At 47.7% G+C, this 19,845-nt stretch overlaps 1 protein-coding gene across 3 annotated transcripts in view; it reads right to left on the minus strand.

Moving 5' to 3' along the window:
• LOC119461863 (germinal-center associated nuclear protein) overlaps nucleotides 1-19,845 on the minus strand; it is a 340,872-nt gene that overhangs the window by 20,402 nt on the left and 300,625 nt on the right. For all 3 annotated transcript variants that reach the window (XM_049672737.1, XM_049672736.1, XM_037723233.2), the window contains 2 exons: nucleotides 18,851-18,974; nucleotides 7,686-7,785 (listed from right to left, as the gene is read on the minus strand). In XM_049672737.1, the coding sequence (XP_049528694.1) occupies nucleotides 7,686-7,785; nucleotides 18,851-18,974 (224 nt within the window). The remainder of the gene's footprint in view (nucleotides 1-7,685; nucleotides 7,786-18,850; nucleotides 18,975-19,845) is intronic.

The following is a 19,845-nucleotide window of genomic DNA, read 5'->3' on the forward strand; positions in this document are numbered from 1 at the left end:
CAACGAGACAACGTAAGGATTCTGGGTAGGGACGGCAGAGGCACGTGAATTATTGGAGGACTTTCACATAAAGAGTGCATCAGCAACACGTCCGTTGCCCTCTTCTCTTAAGACGCTTTATCGAGAGCATGATGTGGGTGCAGTGATGCACGTTCTTTAGTATGCTGGGAAGTGCATACTTCTTCTATAAATTGGCTGCCTTTGTGAGCAGAATAACAGGTTCACCATATGCCCTCCCCTCCTTATTTCCATTTAGCGCTATGTGGCCATGTGCCCTGCGGTCTGAAATTATTACGATATTGTAACGGAGATGTTAGAAAGGGTTCATATTTACACAGCGAGTGGTGCCACAACAACAAAGATGGAGGGTCCTCTTTCTATACAACAACTTCTTTTCCGTCTGCAGGATAGGTGGCGCATAATAAAAAATATATTTCTAAATGTGGAAGCGAGAAATATGTGCCGCCCAATAATTGAATAACAGAATAAAACCCAGCAGGGGCCTAATTGAAGCTTACGATAACATGCAGTAATTGAGTGAACACACAGTTACTCCAGTTATGTAACATTTTGAGTTCTGTGGAAAAGCGAAAAATAAAATAAAGGAAAAGTCAAATTAGGGCACTCAAACTGCCAATATGCTATTTAAGTACTGAATATGAAGTGAACATATTGCTGCCCACGCAAGGGAAATTGCCCGTGACCGCCTTCTGAACTCACAAGAGAGTCAAAGGCGTTTGTACGACCGGCGACACTAAGACGTGCACTTCCCGCCTGGTTCTTTGGTGTTTCTATGGTCTCCGTCGCGTCAGGTAGGCCTGTCAGAAAAACTGCTGTCTCGTTACACAGGCCCATACCAAGTGCTTCGTGCCGCAACTTTCGTCACCTACGAGATCGCCCCCGATGCCCCATCTGCTTCCCAGTCCAGCGATATCATGCACGTTACACGACTGAAGCAGTATCACCCTCCCAGTGATGACATTTAGACGCTCCGGGACGTTGCTTCTGCCGCCGGGGTATTATGCTACACGTGTGTGGTATTTGATTGTTCGAACGAGGCGTGCGGGCGCCATCCCACGAAAAAAGAGGAGGATGAACGAACTGGGCTCGCGCTGTGAATCTAACCGGTCAGTGCTGCAACCGCTGTTGTAAATATAACCTGTAAATAGTTGTTCGTATTACCAACTCATCCTTTGCGTAACAATATGAATGCACCTAGATGATGATGATGATATAATGATACACTCAAATTTTCAGTCCACAGTGCTTCAGAATGGCTGCTCACAGCATGTCATTGCAGAAGGCCGCTTTTGCTGAGCAGCTTTCCCCAGCTGCACCATTGTTACCAAGCACTGGCATTGGCCCCTGTGTAGACAATGTTGCCTGGCTGAGTACAGCTGGTTTGCTGAAGATTGTAACTACAGTAGACTTCCGTTATTTCGACTTTGGTTAATTACATTTTTCGGTTAATTTGATTGCAACTGATGCGCCCGGCCGGGGTTCATACATTTCTATAGGCCCAAACTTTCGTTATTTCGGTCCTTAAATTGGCTTTCGCGAAGTAAGTCGACCTGGGCTGGTCAGCACACATGTGCTTGACTCCAGTTATGGCAGCATTTGTCTTGGTGGCGCTAAGAATGCAGTGAATGCGTCGAACAAACATCAACTCCTGTCAAAAACACCAATCTTCAGTCTGCTCTAGAAAGATTTTGATAACAGTAGCTCACAATTATTACAACATTTACCCAATGTTAATGTGAACTTAATGCAGGGTTCGTACACAATATTTGGCTGGAAATTCAAGGACATTTCAAGGATTTCAAGGATGCAAAAAGGCAGAATTCAAGGAGTGTTAGCGTAATTTTATTTCCTCACATGACTTAGGAAAGGAGCCCTATTTTCGCATTAATTTCTCTTTCAAGAGCTGTTATCTTCACTTCTTTTTCTTTGGCTGTTCGACGGAAACTGTTTGCCTTGACAAGATAAGTCAGGTCGTTTTTTGCTTCGGCGTCTTCCGAAAAGCGATCCGCTGACTCCTGCAAACACTTCAGAGTTTTTTTGAGCTTTGTCTTCTTCTCTTGCATGCTCTGTAGCTCTAGCTCGAGTGCTTTTCTCTTCAAGGTTACCTGTTGAGCTACAGCTTGCTTCTTCTGTTCGTCCATGTATAGCGCATACCTATGCCTGGCTTGGCGCACTGATGACTTCAGTTCTTTCGACAGTGGAACGTTAAGCAGCCCACCGTGGGTTTTCACGGCCTCGCAGATGACTCGTTGTGAGATATACGAGAGCTCTGCCATATTTTCGACCGCGATCTGCTTGTTTACACTGAAACCTCTTTCTACTGAAGCCTGCCCATGGCTTAGCAAGAGAAGGACCTTCAGTACTTCCCATAACATCGAGAACGCCGGGTCATGCTTCAAAAGGCGCACGAAGAGAACGTCAAGGCGTTCATGGTCTCTTTCATAATTTTGCAGTTCATGCCGCTTTTCTTGGCAGAACTGAATGTACTGTGCACACACAATATCTTTCTTGTGCTCAGAAAGAAGCTTACTGTCAATTAAACAGTTAAGAACAACTTTCAGCTTCCCAAGGCACATTTCTGTCTTCGCCATCTCTCTGGGGTCGAAACATGACAACCCTCGAACCAGAGGGTACCTAAGAGGACTTCGCTCCATGATTTTCAGGATCATGTTCACAATGAACTTACGACACTCGCCCCTAAATTCAAAAACACACTTGGTACTCGCTTTTCCACTTTTTAAGATCTTCTCAGCCACATGTCCAACGTCCACCTTCTCAAGTGACGTGTAATTGGCAGTATCATGAACATCAATTCGCAGCAGTTTCGTGATGCTCGTGGCTTCTGTCAATACCGAGTGCTTCACGAACCTTGCAAGGAGGCTCCTCAAGACAGTTTCAAGCTCTTTTGCTAAAAAAATGTCTTTGGAGAATCACTCTGAAAAACAGTCAAAAAAGGCTGCACAACCATTGCAACGTTTAGGGAAAAGTTCAGTTTCGCAAGTGCAAGCTGGTCCTTTAGAAAAGCACTGACGTTCTCATACGCTCTACATTTCGGCAAGGGTAACCTATGGTCGCTCACTGCTTCGGTGTAGTGCCTCAAATGCTCCCACATAGCCAGGGCTCTCTCCAGTACGGGCATGTTCTCGACCCAACGGTGGGGTACGAAAGGAAGTGGAAACAGCTTGCTCCCTGTTTCTTCAACAAAATCTTCACGGCGGGCCGGTGCATCATGGAAGAGTGAGAATAAGCTCGACAGAAAGGTGTCAACTGGCCAGCTTGTCGCATGCATTCCTGCTTTGTAAGCATTATGCACTGTGTGCAAGCCACATGAACCAATATCCAAGCACTGAACTTGAAAGTCATTCTTCATGTGCTGCTGCAACTTGTTGAAAAGACTCCAGTTGACATTCGGGCCGTCCATCGAGAGCTGCACAATCTTGCTCAGGGGAAAGGACGCGAGTGTTTCCGTCAACTTCTGCATAAGGTCGTCCGCTGTGCTGTGACCCATGAATGTCGAAGTCAGATATCTGGTTGTCACCTCACAGTTATTCCACAAACTGACGTGAACATCAAGTTGTTTTCTTTGCAGGTATTCATTCAAGGTTTTGTCAAAAAGCACAACAAAATTGTCAGACTTCTCCATCATTTGTTGTACTTGCGAAGTGAAAAATGGGCGCAGACCGTGGCACGCGACGTTTCTCATTTTCTCAGAGCAAGTGAAGCTCCTCGCGACCTCGCTATCCGGAAACATCTTTTGGAATAGCTGGGAAATGGATCCACTGGAGCTGTAGGAGTAGTGTGAGGACACAACTTTCATCGTCCACAAAATCTCGGCTTCGATCACGGAATCATGCTTTCAGCAGTCTTCGTCAAGTGTTGCAGCTCGAGAGGAAGTTGCCGTGCTTTCACGCTGACAAGCAGCCTCGGACGACAGATTTGCCGCTTGCATGAAACTTGCGACAGATGAGCAGCCCTCACCTGCTGCAGCTTTGGATTGGTGCTTCGCGCCTTTCTGGTGGCTCTTCAAGGCAGATTCCCCCATCGTTGCAATGTCGACCGTCTTCTGACATAATGCGCACATTGCTCGATAAGGATCGCTTGGTTCCGGTCTCACCCAGTGACGATAGTCCGTATGTTGCAGCCACGCAGGCTGAAACTTGCACTTCCCGCCTGGCACATCTTGTCAAAGTAAACACACAACGCAAACTTCACTGAAATGGCGCGCACGAGGCCGACGAACGGCCCGACTATAGTACCTAAAAGACACTTACTAGTGTGCCGAGAGCGGGTGTCGCGGTAGCACCGAGTGTGATGCCTGCCGCCGCCGGCCGCTTGGTGCGCTGCACTTCGAGACTGTGCCGGACGATGCTGAGACATGGGCGGACTTCAGGCAAGACACGACGCGAGTCTCCCCATTTGCCCGGCGATCTGCCTCTTATGTTCTTGTCCCAATCCGCAATACGTTTGGGGTCTGCGGACGCGCTGGGTAGTGAGATGAGCCGTTTCTTTCCGCGTCTCTGGGAAATCGCGGTTTCGCGACCTGTTCAAAGTTTATTTAGACAGACGAGTGCACACATAGATGCAAAAAACCCACTCACAAGAAGAAAAGACTGCAACGAAAGCGGCAGCAAGGTGAGAAATGAACTACGCATTGCAATCGACGCGTAGCAATCAACGCATCGCAAACGAACGCGAGTCGGAACACCGCAGGATTTAGCATGGTGCCGACAGGCATCGCCGTCTGGTGGTCCGCAGCGGCAGGCATCACTGCCCGCGCCACCGTCCCGCGTTGGAGACGCTCGGTGGACGGCACACTAGAGTATATTCTAGGCACTATACGCAAGCCGAGCGAGCGATATGCCTCGCATTGGATTGGATTGGATTTCCAATGCATATTAGTTGACAGACGACGTAGGGGCTGCGAGATTTAAAAACGAAACTTCCTGATGTTGCCCTTTAGTCAACACAGCTTCTTTTCCTGGGCATTCGTAAGCGAAAGGGCCTTAAATATCAGCATGACTGGCGGAGGTACATCGTTAATTTCCTCTAGCTGAACAAATCCCACGGGATTTTTAAGGATTACAAGGAGCTCACGGGTATTCAAGTAGTTTCAAGGGCCCTTGAACTTATACTGTCAATATCAAGGATATTCAAGGATTTCAAGGGGCTGTGCGAACCCTGTCAATGTTAACAGTCTTTTTTTTTTCCAAGAAAATTCACCCGTAAATTTTCTGTGCAATGCAAATTGATGCGAAGCCAAAACAAAAACCACATACGCAATGTTTGCAAGAGCCTACAGTCAGAGCAGGCCTTGCCAGCGTCATGGATGACAACAGAAAAACTCGCATAGCAAGACGACCATGCACCACATTCAGTCTGATTACAAAAGCACATTGAAACGATAAGTTAGTTTACAAAACGTCCATCATGTGTTTTTGACGTCCTGGAGAACTGCATGCGTTGCAGGATGAATTAGTGAAGTGGTTAGTCTAGGCATGGGCCACCATGCTGGTTGCAATTGTTGCAGAGTATCAATTGTGCCATTTATCATAGAGAGGACATGTTGTGGTTCTTCAGAGACAGTGATAAACTAGATAAACGTGGGACTAGCCTGGTGGCATGGGGTCTCCCCTGCGTCTTCTCTGGACTTCAATAAAGTTCTTTCACTCGCTCATAGTGATAAAATTTTGTCTGAGAGTGATGACGGTGGACATTAAGTGACTAAGTTTCCATTTTGTTAAGTTAGCTGTTTTTTTTTAATAATTGTCAGAATCAGGGGCATGCTATGTTCTTTTTGCCCCCCCCCCCTCAAAAAAAAAGGTGCACGTTCGGTTTCTGCTTTGTGTAGGAGCTCTAATGTGATTTCTACTTATGTTTTCTACTTTTACCCGAAACATTATGTGTGTGTGAAATTTGAAGACGTATTCGAATTGAAGCATATACAGTTAAACCTGCTTATAACGAACCTCCATATAACGAATTCCTGGATATAACAAAGTTTTTTTATTCCCCGCCGTTACTCCATAGAAGAACATGTATTTGAGTAACGAAGTGGCAGCGGGAGACCCCCTCGATATAACAAATTTCCCCCTCCGACAACCTAGAGATTTCGCCCCAAATTTCGTCATTTTTGCGCGAGCAGCAACCAGAAGCACCTTCTCCGCTGCGACGGAATGCGAAGTGAGCGCACGTGTGCGTGCATGCATGTGCGACGCGGGCCTACATCTCTCGACTCGGCGATCTTGCCGCCGCGGGCGTGACATTTCCCCCTCCCGCCATTCAAACCTAATCCTGCCGCTTGCTGCAGCTGGCCTAACCCGCCAAGCCGGCACTCTCTCCTTTTCTAGTTGATGTTGCTGATGCGCTGGTACAGGCTGTGACACATCACACTCGATGAGCGCGGACACACGCTGTCAAATGCTGGCAGCGTGTGGAAGCGCCGCTGGAGAAGCGAGCGAAGTGACCTTCGTGCTGTTGTCTATCGCTTCAACGCAAACTGAGCGCCGAGAACACACAGCACGCATAAAGCTACGAGCCGCCGACGCACCTACACTGCTATAGACTCTGCCCCAACGCAGATCGCTTTCAAGATACGGCCCACGCGACCGTGCGCCGCCCCGCTATCCCTCCCCCCTCGCTCCCTCGCCGGTGCCTTGAGCGCAACGGAAGAAGGTGTGCTTCCTCCCTGCTTTTCTTGCGTGCGCGAGATTTAGACGCGGTCGTTGGCTCCCCTCGCACGTTTTCACTCACCATACAGCATACGGCGCGCGGCAAAACCAATTTTAGGGCCACAACGCATCATAGACACCATCTTTATATAGCAAATACGGATCTCAAGGGCCATACTTTTGCTGGCGGAAACCGAAAATATGTCATAGTTGTCGCCCCCGGCACTTTGGGCAGCCAATGCCATCGTCAAGCTACCAAGCCAAGCGACATGAAAAGTCAAAATGGCCGCTCGGGCCGGCGCAGGGTGGCAGTTCGCAACGTATGATGCGGGAACGGTCCCACAGTTGCGACGCAACAGCGGGGTTACCATTGCATTGGGTTCTATGGGAGCTGTGCCGGGACCGGCCGAAAACGATGTAACAGCCGGGAAAACCCAGCCCCTGGGAACGTAACAGCGGGGTTCTACTGAGAACTATACGACGCTACGACGCCATCGTGACGCTCGCTCTTCGTTTCCGATGCCTCGCGCTTGTGCGAAACGACGTGCGTCCACACATCCGGTACCTGGTGTGACATTCCAAGGATGAGTGTCTTGACGAAAACGGAAAACGGGTGCGCGTTACAATTAAGGGCGCGTTAGAATCGAGTAAATACGGTAAGCCTTTCTTTTTCGAATTTTCGTGCCGAACTGCATATAAGGAAATCCTCTTTATCACGAAGTTTTTCGGGAATTTGTCAATTTCGTTATATCCAGGTTTAACTGTACTACCAAATAAATCATGGTTGTGTTTAGATGTTCTTTCTGCCTCTTAATTTGACCCGCCAGATAATTCTACCAATTCTGTCGGTCCTGTCAAGGTCTAATTAGTGGAAGCTGACTAACACTAATGGCTTGTTTGAAACGAGTAATCTACTCGTTTATCAGACTGGACAAGACACACTACAAAGAGGACAGAGAGAGTCCAACTAGCCCATCCCTAAATTAGGGGCCTTACCCATGGTGGGCCGAAGCGTGATGTCCACCCAGGTGTCCCATGCGTTGAACTGGTCCAGCTCAGCAGGTAGGTAGTGCACCACCAGTTCCTCCCCGGTGCCCTTAAAACAGCCACAGTGTACCACTCGCATACCTTTGGCAGAAAAGAACTGCCCAATCAAGGACTTAAAGGGTGTTTGAAATTTGGCCGATCTTTTATCTCATAATGTGCACAGGTGTTCACCATTGCACCCTGGTGCGGCAAGCACAGCCATTTGGAGGAAACCAACATCATTGTAGGAGCCACGACGGTGCTGCTGTGCATAGCAGCTAGAGCTCCTGCCATTTTGCACAAAATTCTGAACAAACCTTAAAGATGCACTAAAAGTAAAATCAGTTGTACAGTGCAGTCCACATATAATGACCCTTTGGTCGGTGCTTGCACGATGACGGCGGCGTGGCTTTCTGGTGTGCACGTGCGCTCTCCTGAACCATTGCTGTAGCATTGCGCGCCTTACTTTGTTAATATATCCATTGTATATATATAATCTCCCCGTAACAATATTAAGAATAACGAAAAATTTGATCGTTATAAACGATCATCGCTATATCTAGACTGTATCGAAAAAAAAAAAAAAATAGCTGCCGCACTTGCCTTAGTTCCGAAAAAAAAAAAAAAAAATTGCCACTTGTGAAGGAAATCACGATGCAGAAAGTAGGCTGTAAAAAATAAAACGTTTATTTATACCTCTAAATAGCGTCTCAATCATTGTGCGCACTGAAATAGAAATCTGCACTTGCTTACGCGGAAGTTTCGGATTCACAACCGCAGTGTGCATCGCGTCCAGTTGCTGCGCGAACACCGGCAGCTATAATTTAGCGTGCATGAAATCAGTGAGCGACTCGATTAACGACATTGTGCTTTGGTTAACCATCGGGGTCGGCGTCAAAGATGGGCCATTGTCAATCTCGTCGCCAATGCCGCCGTTTGTCGCAACGACGATCGCCCCGTCGGAGATCCCTTCGCAGAACGAGGCAGCACTATCTGCACTCAGAAACTCCTCCATCGAAGCACCGCCTGTTTCATCGTCAGCAGCGACATGTTCCTAGAGTTCAGTAATGCCAGCAACTTCCACCGTCTTGGTTTCATCCATGGGGGTTGTGGGGATTGAGGGAGGCGCCGGTGCCATTGCACGGGCTCTGCCATTCCTCGCTATCGTTCCCCGCTGGCCTCCTTCCCCGCCCGCGCCGCCTAACCGGTTCCCGCGGTGGCGCTGCGCATGCGGCGGTTTGCGGTGAGGGCGGGGCGCTGACGTCACTACGCGGCCGGTTGTCGGCTGCTAGCGGCGGAGCGTGCCTCGGCACTTCTCTCCGGGACCAGCGCACGGTACGTTCATGCTGTCCTCTCGTCCGCCGACACCTTTGTGACTAGGACTGGAGCTCGCGCACGGTGCCTTTGCCCGTGCAGGGGGCGCGTACTTTGTGCTGATCCTTTCCCAACGCTAAGGCGACGAGCGGTGCCATTAGTGCTCGCGCGAGGTCGTACCCCGCCGAGCCGCACTTGCCGAAAGCCTACGCCGAAGGATATTGCCCGTGCTCTCGCGAGTTGACCCATTGGTTATCGCCAGAGCAAGTAGCATAGCCGCCGGGACTTTTCCTAGCGGCGTGTCCCAGCTTGAGCCTGTGCTCTCGCCGCGACGTGCTATAGGCGCCTGTTATTGTATTTTCGCCCTGGTGCGGGACCCCTTTGGCTCCCCTCCGTGCAGGCGTTTGTGCAGTGCTGGTGCCAATGGTTTCAGTAAACGGTTTCCGTAAACTAAGGCTTTACTGTGTTTTTGCGTGCGTCGCTCGGTAGCCCCTTGCGGCCTCTGAGCTCGCGCGCGAGCGGTGCTGGAGGCGACGGCTGACGTGGCCCTGTGGCTCGCTAAGCTCGACCCCACGGTGGTTGGTCTCCTGTGAGACACCAAGAACCCACAGGGTTTCATCCTGGCGCACAAAGCCTGCCTTCATCCCTGATCGGCATGGCCACTGCTTCTAGCCTTCATGATCGTGGCGCTCCCGGTTTTCGTAATCATCTAGATCATCGACTGCGCGAGCTCATACTTCGAGTCTTACAAAATTTGCAGCTTCGTCTCAAATGACACAGCTTTGCGCTATGTCAGCGCACCTCCCACTGCTTCCGCGGTGAATTTCCACGCTCGCGAGAGAGAGAGATTTTACCAGTTCGGGGTTATGCCTTTTGGATAGTGTAATGTCCCCACAACCTCCGAGCGAATGATGGATTCTCTCCTTTGGCGCTATAAGTGGTCTACTTGTCTTTGTTATCTAGATGACGTGACTGTCTTTTCACTTACTTCAGAGAAACAGCTGACCCTCCTGTCGGCCATTCTCGATGTGTTTCTGGCCTGCAACTTTATTCCTCCAAGTGTCGTTTCGCTCGATGTCAAATCGGCCCCCTTGTTAGTGCTAGTGGTGTCCAACCTGACCCCAACAAGGTGCGTTCCCCGCTCAGTCAGGGATGTCCGGAGCTTTGTCGGCTTGTGCTCCTACTTCCTCCACATTGTCAGGAATTTTGCTGACAATGCCCGGCCGCTTACTGACCTACTCAAGAAGGACATCACATTTTCTTGGGGTCATGAGCAAGCTACCGCATTCACCACCCTGGTCAGTTTACTTATATCACCGCCCATTTTGGCGTATTATGACCCGTCGGCCCCTACAGAAGTTTGCACAGACGCTAGTGGCCACGGCATGGGTGCAGTCCTCAGGCACCGCCTGACCATCATCCTTCCGCAAAATTTATTTTCACTTAAATGAAGTTCTTTCCTCTCTCTCACTCACCCAACGCCAGAATGATCAGGATTGTGCCATTGCCTACACCAGCCGCCTTCTCTCGTCGTCAGAGAGTAATTTTTCGATAACTGAGCACGAATGCCTCGCTTTAGTCTGGGCTGTGGCAAAATTCTGCCCTTACTTATACGGCCACACTTTTTCTGCTGTCACGGACCACCATGCCCTTTGATGGCTCTCGTTATTGAAGGATTCTATAGGAAAGTTCGGTCGCTGGGCTTTACGGCTATGGGAGTACACCTTTAACATTTTGTACAAGTCTGGCTGGATGCACCGAGATGCTGACTGCTTATCCCGCTACCCTGTTGACCTTCCCATCGACAGGGGAATCGCCGAGCATGCTACCGGTGACTTCATCATGGCTATTGCAGATCTGGCCAACATCTGCGCTTGAACAGAAAAGCGATGACACGTTACGATCTATAATCGGCCGCCTCGATTCTCGTCAGCCCGACCCATTGCTGCATCTGGTTGAGCTTCACGACGATATTCTTTACCATCGTAGTACCATTTCTGAAGGCCCAGAGCTTCTGCTTGTTTTCCTCAGGCAACTTCGTGCTACTGTTCTCAGAGAACTCCACGATGCCCCAATCATCGGTACTGGGACAGTACTTTCCCATACGTCACGTTTGTGTACAATTCATTCCGTCATGACAACGCCTTCTTGGAGTATCCCGCACATACAACCGCGTGTGGCGTCGGTTTTTCTGGCCTTTTCTGTGCCAAATGTTGCCGCATGTGACCTTTGTCAGCGACGTAAACAGCCCTCGACATTGCCTACAGGCCTCCTGCAGCCCATTGAAATACCCAAGGAGCCATTCTACTGCATCGGTCGTGACCTGCTCGGCCCATTCCCTAAGTCTGCTTCAGGGAACAAGTGAGTCGAAGTTTCTACCGACTACGCTATGCGGAATGCAATCACGCACGCTTTGCTCACTAGTTCCGTCACCGACGTTGCAGATTTCCTCCTTCATGACGTCATCCTTTGTCATAGTGGCAACTGTCATAGGCAACTGCTCACAGACCAAGGCCGCTACTTCTTGTCCAAAGTTGTCGATGACATCCTTCGTTCCTATTCTGTGGAGCACAAGCTTACTACGGCATAGCACCCACAGACCAACGGGCTCACTGAGAGGCTAAACCGCACCTTAACTGATATGCTGGCGATGTACGTGCCTGACGATCATCGGTACTGGGACAGCACTTTGCCATACGTCACGTTCGCGTACAATTCATTCTGTCTTGACAACGCCAGTTTTTCACCATCTTACCTACTGTTTGGCTACTACCCTGGCTACTACCCGGGCACGATGCCGCTGAAGGGATGGGACGCTTACTGCTGCTGTATTTCCAGATTGCGTTCCTCGGTGCCCTATCTCCGTGGATTCTCGAACCTCGGCCGCGCAGTTCTGATCAAGCATTTCTGTTTCTGATTCCAAAAGTGCAAGGATGGCCAAGTTTGGTTCCTTTGGCTACTGGCGGTTGGCAACATGGCTCATTCACTGACGCCCCCGCAAGATATGAAGCGGGATATATAGGCCAGCCAGGCACCACTTCAGTTGGGCATGACGCCGCTGAAGGGATGGGACGCTTACCGCTGCTGTATTTCCAGGTTGGTTACTTCAAAGATGCTTCCTGTCTAAAAAGCAGCCATTACTGCCTTGTAGCGGTGTCGTGCCCTAACGATTTGCGTGATATGATGCATCGTTTATTGCTGTTCTTTTCATGCTTGCGCAAGAAATCTGCATGTCTATTGTTGTTGCTTTCGGGTGACATTGAATCAAATCCCGGACCTAGCGTGGAACAAACACTTGAACTTGTCCTTGAAACTCTGCGTATGCTAGAAGTGGGTCAGAATACATTAATCGGTGAAATTAAGTGGCTGAGAGAAAAGCAAGATGCAACCGAGAAAGAAATTAATGGCTTGACCGAGAGAGTGGTCACTTTGGAAGCAAAGCTTGTTTCATATGCCCCTACACTATCCAACTTCTCGGATCATGCTGCTGGTTCATTTGCGAATCAACTTCAGGCAGTCGTGTCAAGGTGTGATGAAGCAACAGAATACGGCGGTGCAATCTGTTGTTCTTTGGAATTCCCGACGAGGATAAAGAGAGCTGGGCAACTACAGAGGGAAAAGTTATTGCCCTGTGCACAGATAAGTTGGAAACGACAGCTACTAGTTCTCAGTTTGAACGTGTACACCGGCTGGGAAAATTTGCTTCAAATAAATGTAGGCCAATAATTGCTAAGTTTACGTTTTTTAAGGACAAGCAGGAAATTCTCACCCGTGCACATAAGCTGAAAAATTCTGGGATCTCTATTAGAGAAGATTTTTCGCTGGCTACACGACAGGCACGCAGGAAACTGCTGCAATTTGCCAGAGAACGGAATTGCCCTTATAAATTGAATGTCGACAAACTTCGTATTGATAATAACACATATACTTACGACAGTGTTTCTGACTCTGTAGTAACTGCTCGATAGCTAGTTGCCGATGTGCGCAGTGTGAAAGTGCAGTGGCCATCAGCTTCACGTGCACCTTCATTTTCAGTATCATTTACTAACATCCGCAGTGTGTTGCCAAAACGTGTCCAGCTTGAATCATATCTTGAAGATAGTAAGCCCGATGTTGTATTGCTGACCGAGACTTGGCTTCACACCGATGTATGTGACTCCGAGTTATATCATACTTCTAACCAGTATGCCATTTATCGCCATGATCGTGCACATAAAAAGGGTGGTGGCGTGTTGATAGCCATCAATAAAACTGTCGGGAACCGAGGGGTTGCAGCGGAGCGCCAGAACAAGAGGACCAGCTCAGCAGGCTTTCAGAACGGACTAGCGCGTGCCGTGCTTGCGCCGCTGGCACGCGCCGCCCAACTTTATTTTTCTCGTCAGTCGCAGCCGGCCCCAAGGCGCCGACCGAGAGCGCGGACCTTAGCGTTCCCGCTTAGCAGCGTCTATACCTTCCTTTCTTGTTGACTCTGCTCTTGAAGGTAGCTTGTCCTACGTTATTCGGAAAGTTATTGATGGGTGCATGTTACCGCCCACCTGCCTCTGACCGCCTGTTTGTATCTGATCTTCACAAAACTCTTTCCAGGGCTCTTGAACAGTTTCCCACTAACAAAATCTACCTATTTGGTGATTTTAATTTCCCTGATATTAATTGGTCTCGCTTGTCGTCATCGAGCCGTGAATCAAGTGATTTTATTGAGCTGTGTATAGAGTTTAATCTCACCCAGATTGTTACAGAGCCTACTCGCGGCGCTAATATATTAGATCTTATCCTCACAACAAAGCCACATAGCATTAGCCCTGTCGTGCAGCTTGACGGCTTTAGCGACCATAACCTACTGCAATTCTCAATTAATATTCCACGTAATTTTGCTGGTGTTGAACGTAAGGTTATTAGGGATTATAACAGGGCAAATTATGAACAAATGAACACTGAACTTGAGGTTTTTTTTCATAAAACGTTTCTTCCATCATTCACCAACAGGTCTGCTGAAGAAAATTGGAATTCATTTAAAAATATTATGACACTTCTAGTAGATAAGTACGTGCCATTAGTCGCAATATCTAACGACAAACATAACCCATGGTTTAATACAGTAAAAGCTCGATGATACGATCACGGCTAATACGAATTTCCGGATGATACGAATTTTTCTGTGGTCCCGGCCGAGCCCCATTACTTTGCAACGTGCTAGAGAACGGTTGTTACGAATCGATTTTCAGCCTGCGTCAGTTGATACGAATAAACGCCGCCCCACGGACGGCCGCAAAAGAGAACACCGTGCAGTCACGCGCTTTCTCTCCTTCTCTTTCGGTGCGGAGGCGCGGCGCCGGACAGCGCGGACTCCGCGACTGGGCGCGAAGAGTTTGAAGCGGTGGCGCTTCAAGAAATAAATGCTTTTTACGTACACGTGCCTGAGGTAGTTCACCTCTGACTCTTTAATTTAGCTACAGTCGAATCTCGTTAATTCGAACACGCTTACTTCGAACATACCGCGTACCGACAATGCTCTTAGCAGCGCGCCAAATAACGCGGCAGCGCCTCCGACCGGCATTGCTCCGATACCGCCATAGAGCAAAAGCTCAGGAGAGACCCCTCAATGCCGCGCGCGAAGGAACAGGGAAAAAAAAAAAAAAATAACCTGCGGCGGAAATTTCCCCCTCTCTCAAATTGCAAGGTCGCCGTTTCTGCATCGCGCCGGAACAAGCATGTACGTGCCGACTAGTGAGTTCTAGACAACCGTATGCTAGCACACACTAGTGCCGACGTCTCAGCCACGCGGATAAAATGGCAGTGAACCCTTCTCCTCTATTTTCTAGTCACGTGTTGACCTTGCACGCTGCGGCAGCAGCGCAGAGGGAAGCAGCGGCGGAGGCACAGTCGGGCCAACGAAACTGCCACGCCCGCAAAGCTCGCTTCCCGATAACGGCAGAAAACGAAACTTCATGGGGCGGCTAAAATAAGCTGGCGCCAGCACGGCGGCGGGCGCACACGGAGATGTGCGCACGGAGTCGAAGGTGAGAGAGCTACGAGAGAGTTGAGAGGGAGGGCGAGGGGAGCCACCGAAGCGGCGGAGTTGACGCGGCTAAATCCGCTTCCCTGCCGCCCTCCTCCCTCACCTTCGACGGTCTCCGCGCGCACCCGTGTGCCGGCGCCGCCCGCTCGCTCCCTGAAGCTTCGTTTTCTGTCGTTATCGGGAAGCGACCGTTAGCCGGCGTGGGCAGTTTCGTGGCTCACGCTTGCTATGCGCTTGCGCGCCGCGATATTTCACGACTCGCACCGTTCGTGCATCGTGCTATGGTGCACGAATACTTCAAAATTACGTCCTTTTAAGTCGAACAAATTTTCGGGCCCCTTCGAGTTTGAATTATCGGGATTCGACAGTAGTTTTAATTGTGTTTCGATGATACGAATTTCGGCTAATACGAATATTTTTCGTGACCCCGTGAGATTCGTATCATCGAGCTTTTACTGTAAATCACTTAGATCACTCAGAAATGAAAAGAAAAGGTTATACGCTTCTGCTAAACGGCTATCATGTCCTTCATCATGGTCTAAATATAAAGATTGTTTAAAGACTTACTGTCTTGCAATATCTGAAGCAAAAAAGAAGCATTTTTCCACCGATATGTCCTCACTTTTACGCACTAACCCTAGAAAGTTTTGGCGAGCTGTTTCTCCTGACCGTGGCTGTAATACTGTTACGTTACATAACGCCGACAATGTTCCTGTCTCTGCATCTGAGTGTGCTTCTACTTTCAATTCGTTTTTTTGCTCTGTTTTCACTAATGAAGACTGCTCCTCCATTCCCTGTGCCTCCGACCTTAATTATCGCTTCATGTCTCCTATAAGTATTAGTGTTGATGGCATCTCGAAACTAATACGCGATTCGAAAGTGTCTACATCGTGCGTTGTTGATAATATTAATTCTAAAATCCTAAAAAACACGCCAGCTATGTGCAGTCAGATTTTATACCACATTTTTCAGCAGTCTTTATCAACTGGTCTTCTTCCTGCTGACTGGAAGATAGCCAAAGTCATTCCGATTTTCAAAGATGGAAACAGGCACTCACCCTGGTAACTACCGCCCCATTTCTCTAACATGCATTTGTTGTAAGTTTCTCGAGCACATCATTGCCTTCCATATTTACAACCATCTTGAATCTAATAACTTTTTTTTTTCAAAATCAACGTGGTTTCCGTAAAGCGTCGTCTTGTGACACTCAACTATTAGAATTTACGTCAGATCTACATAATGGCATGAATAATAGCAAAATTATTGACTGCATTTTCCTTGACTATGCAAAAGCCTTTGACAGAGTCGCTCACTGTCGCCTAATAGCTAAATTAACTGCTCTTAGGATTGACTCATCAACATTATCCTGGATTCGCAATTTCTTATCTAATCGGCAGCAGTTCGTATCTGTGAATAACTTTAGCTCCTCTACATAAGTAGTAACGTCAGGTGTACCGCAGGGTAGTGTATTAGGCCCTCTTATTTAACTTTTATTAATGATTTACCCAGTAACATTTCTTCCTGTATACGACTTTTTGCAGATGACTGCGTAATTTACAGAACCATTGATTGTCATGGTGACCATTTAACTTTACAAAATGACCTTCACTTAGTTAATCAGTGGTGCAACCGTTGGCAAATGTCACTTAACACATCTAAATGCTGAGTACTTTCCTTCACTCGTGCGAAATCAGCTCTTAAGTTCCCGTACAAAATGTGTTCAGCTGAAGTTCCTCGTGGCTCTACTTACAAATATCTTGGTGTTCATTTCTGTACTAATCTTTCCTAGTGTACTCACATCGAGAAGATATGCGCTAAAGCTAACAAAACTTTAGGGTTTTTACGTCGTCATCTAAACCTTTCCCCCTCTACCATTCGACAACAGGCCTACCAAACATTGGTACGCCCTCAACTAGAATATGCTTCATCGATCTGGTCTCCTCATCAACAGTACCTAATAGACAAATTGGAATCCATCCAAAATCGTGCTGCCCACTTTATAACTTCTAATTACAGCCGTCAATCTAGCATTATCCGAATTAAACGTGATATTTCCCTTCCTGACTTGGATTCCCGCCGCTCTGTTGCCCTTCTATGCCTCTTTCATAAATACTTCTATAACTCGTGGTCCAGCCGTTTGTCACTTGAAATTCCTTCTCGCACATCTAGTTGACTTCATAATCATCTCAGCTTCAGGCGCATTTTTGGCCGCACACAGTCATTCAATAATTCTGCATTGCCACGCGCCATCGCACTATGGAATAACCTTCCAAATGATATTGTTACAATAAAAGATTCTGCCAAATTTCGTGAACAATTGCAACTTCGTATGTTCTCTTCACTTTGTATTAATATATCTTTTTTTATGATTTCCAGTGTTCCTATTTCCCTTCCAATGTACAAATTCACTTGTTTTTTCCTACTATGTAGTTCTTTTTATGCCTTATTTATTGCCTTTTTTCTGTAACCCCCCCCTACGCAATGTTCCACTGGAGCCTGTGGGGTAATATGAATAAATATGAATAAATTGCCTTTTGACACGCTTCTACCTGCTGTTGTACAACATACCGTAAAAACCGGAATATAGGTCGAACTTTTTTTTTTATAGAACCATTGCGAAAAGTCTACCCTCGTCTTATATACCGGACATTGGCGGAAAAACTACGGAAGTCTTGCAACAATGGGCAGATGAAGTAAACAGCCGCCTTTGCCATCGCATTTAGGCTGCTTTTTCACATTTTGTTTCAAAATGAGCGGAAGCCGACGGCAATTCACCTTCACCTTCAAGAAAAAGGCGATTGAGTACGCGGAAGCCCTCGGCAACCCGCCAGGTTGCCATGGGCTTCGTATCGTGCGACCATCGACTTGCGTGTTTGTCAGCACCTTATCACGGCACGGAGCAGCATTTAAATAAATACTGTCACCATTGTGCAACCGGCTGAGTCACATTTGTTTAAAGGTAAGGGTGTCTTTCGGTACTTTTGCCACTGAAAACAATTTTTTTCATTTTTTGAATTGGTTAGTTGGGGGGTCGAACTATTTTCCGGTTCGACCTATAGTCCGGTTTTTACGGTAGTACAGAGTATGCCCACGATGCTGCCGCGCGAGCCTGTCTGGCACGTCAGATCGCTCATGAGTAACTATCCCACACGAAATTATACCAAAAGGACCGCTATGATCGCCACCGCCGCCACCTCAGCTTTTCCCCGGGATCTCTTGTACTTCTCTGGATTCCATCTCATTGTGTGTGTCATTCCAAAAAGCTTTTGTCGCATTATACCAGACTTTACAAGGTTTTACGGCAACTTAGTGACGTTAACTATGAGATCTCGCCACTGGACAGTTCTTCACCATCTAACCATGTACCCTGCCATCCCGGTTGAAGCCGTACTTTTCCGCCGCCTCCTCCACGTGTAATTAGTCTGTGCCGAGGCGGCACTCCACCCGCCGGGGAGGTAAGATGTTATGAGCTACCTCCTTGGATTAATGAAGAAGACGACGATCGCCGGGACATTGCGCGTGTTCAGCCATCTTGAACATTTCTGTAAATAGTCTGTTTATAGACTGTGCTACAGTCTATAAACTATACAGTCTACATCTATTTGACGCCTCGTCACAATATATACAACGGGCAGAAGACAGGCATACAAGATGAAGCCTGTGCGCGCGATTATCGGCGATCGTCGTCTTTGTCAGTCCTGCCAACATCGTTCGCTACTGCAGCGCCTCGTATCAATACCTTTCCAGTGGGGACCTCAAGTCTGCAGCATGAAAGAATTAAAATAAAGGGGGAGTGAAAGCCTACCTCATCCTCAAAGCTGGACCCAAAGAGGCGATGACAGAAGCACTCTTGCAGGATGTCAACCCAGGGTGTTGCAGACGACAGGCGAGGACTGCTCTCCCCATGCTGTGTGAGCACATTGGCAATGCTGCAGGGACAACAATGTTACCAGAGTTGGTTTCACATGAGGGTCATTCATGCCAAATCAGCCAGCGTTCTTTTCCACCATCACAGATATAGTTGAAAAAATTTCCAAATGTTTGTTGAAGTTCAAAACTCATTCTCGTTTAATTACTTTCTACTATTTTGGCGAAAATTTATTATTCTTGCCCAGCTGTGCCAGAAGGCATCAATCAACATTTTTTTTCAAGGGAATATTGTGTGATCCAGCCGTTAAAATGGTGTGTATGGCAGGAAAATGAAGTGATGTGACTGTCAAAATATTTTAAATATTTGAATGCTTCGTGTGCATTTGGCACCGGCAAAAGCCGGTGAAATTGCAAAGTTTGATTTTTTTTTTCTTGAAACACAGGTAAATCCAGAAGGCACAATATAAATATAGAATGGTAGCCCAGTTAACATATCAGGGTTCGTGCAGGTTTCCAAGGCAAAAATTCAACGATATATCAGAACACGTTGGCTTCAGGAAGGGATATTCTAATATGGATCATATCCATGTCATCAACCAGGTAATAGAGAAATCTGCGGAGTACAATGAACCTCTCTGTATGGTATTCATAGATTATGAAAAAGCATTTGATTCAGTAGAGATACCAGCAGTCACAGAGGCATTACGCAACCAAGGAGTACAGGAGGCATACGTGAATATATTGGCAAATATCTACAAGGATTGCACAGAAACCTTGATTCTCCACAAGAAAAGTAGAAAGATACCTATCAAGAAAGGGGTCAGGCAAGGAGACACAATCTCTCCACTGCATGCTTAGAAGAAGTATTCAAGTTCTTAGACTGGGAAGGCTTAGGAATGAGGATTAACGGTGAATTTCAACGTTCAGTTT

The sequence above is a fragment of the Dermacentor silvarum genome, chromosome 8, assembly GCF_013339745.2.
Source record: "Dermacentor silvarum isolate Dsil-2018 chromosome 8, BIME_Dsil_1.4, whole genome shotgun sequence".
Classification (NCBI taxonomy): domain Eukaryota; kingdom Metazoa; phylum Arthropoda; class Arachnida; order Ixodida; family Ixodidae; genus Dermacentor; species Dermacentor silvarum.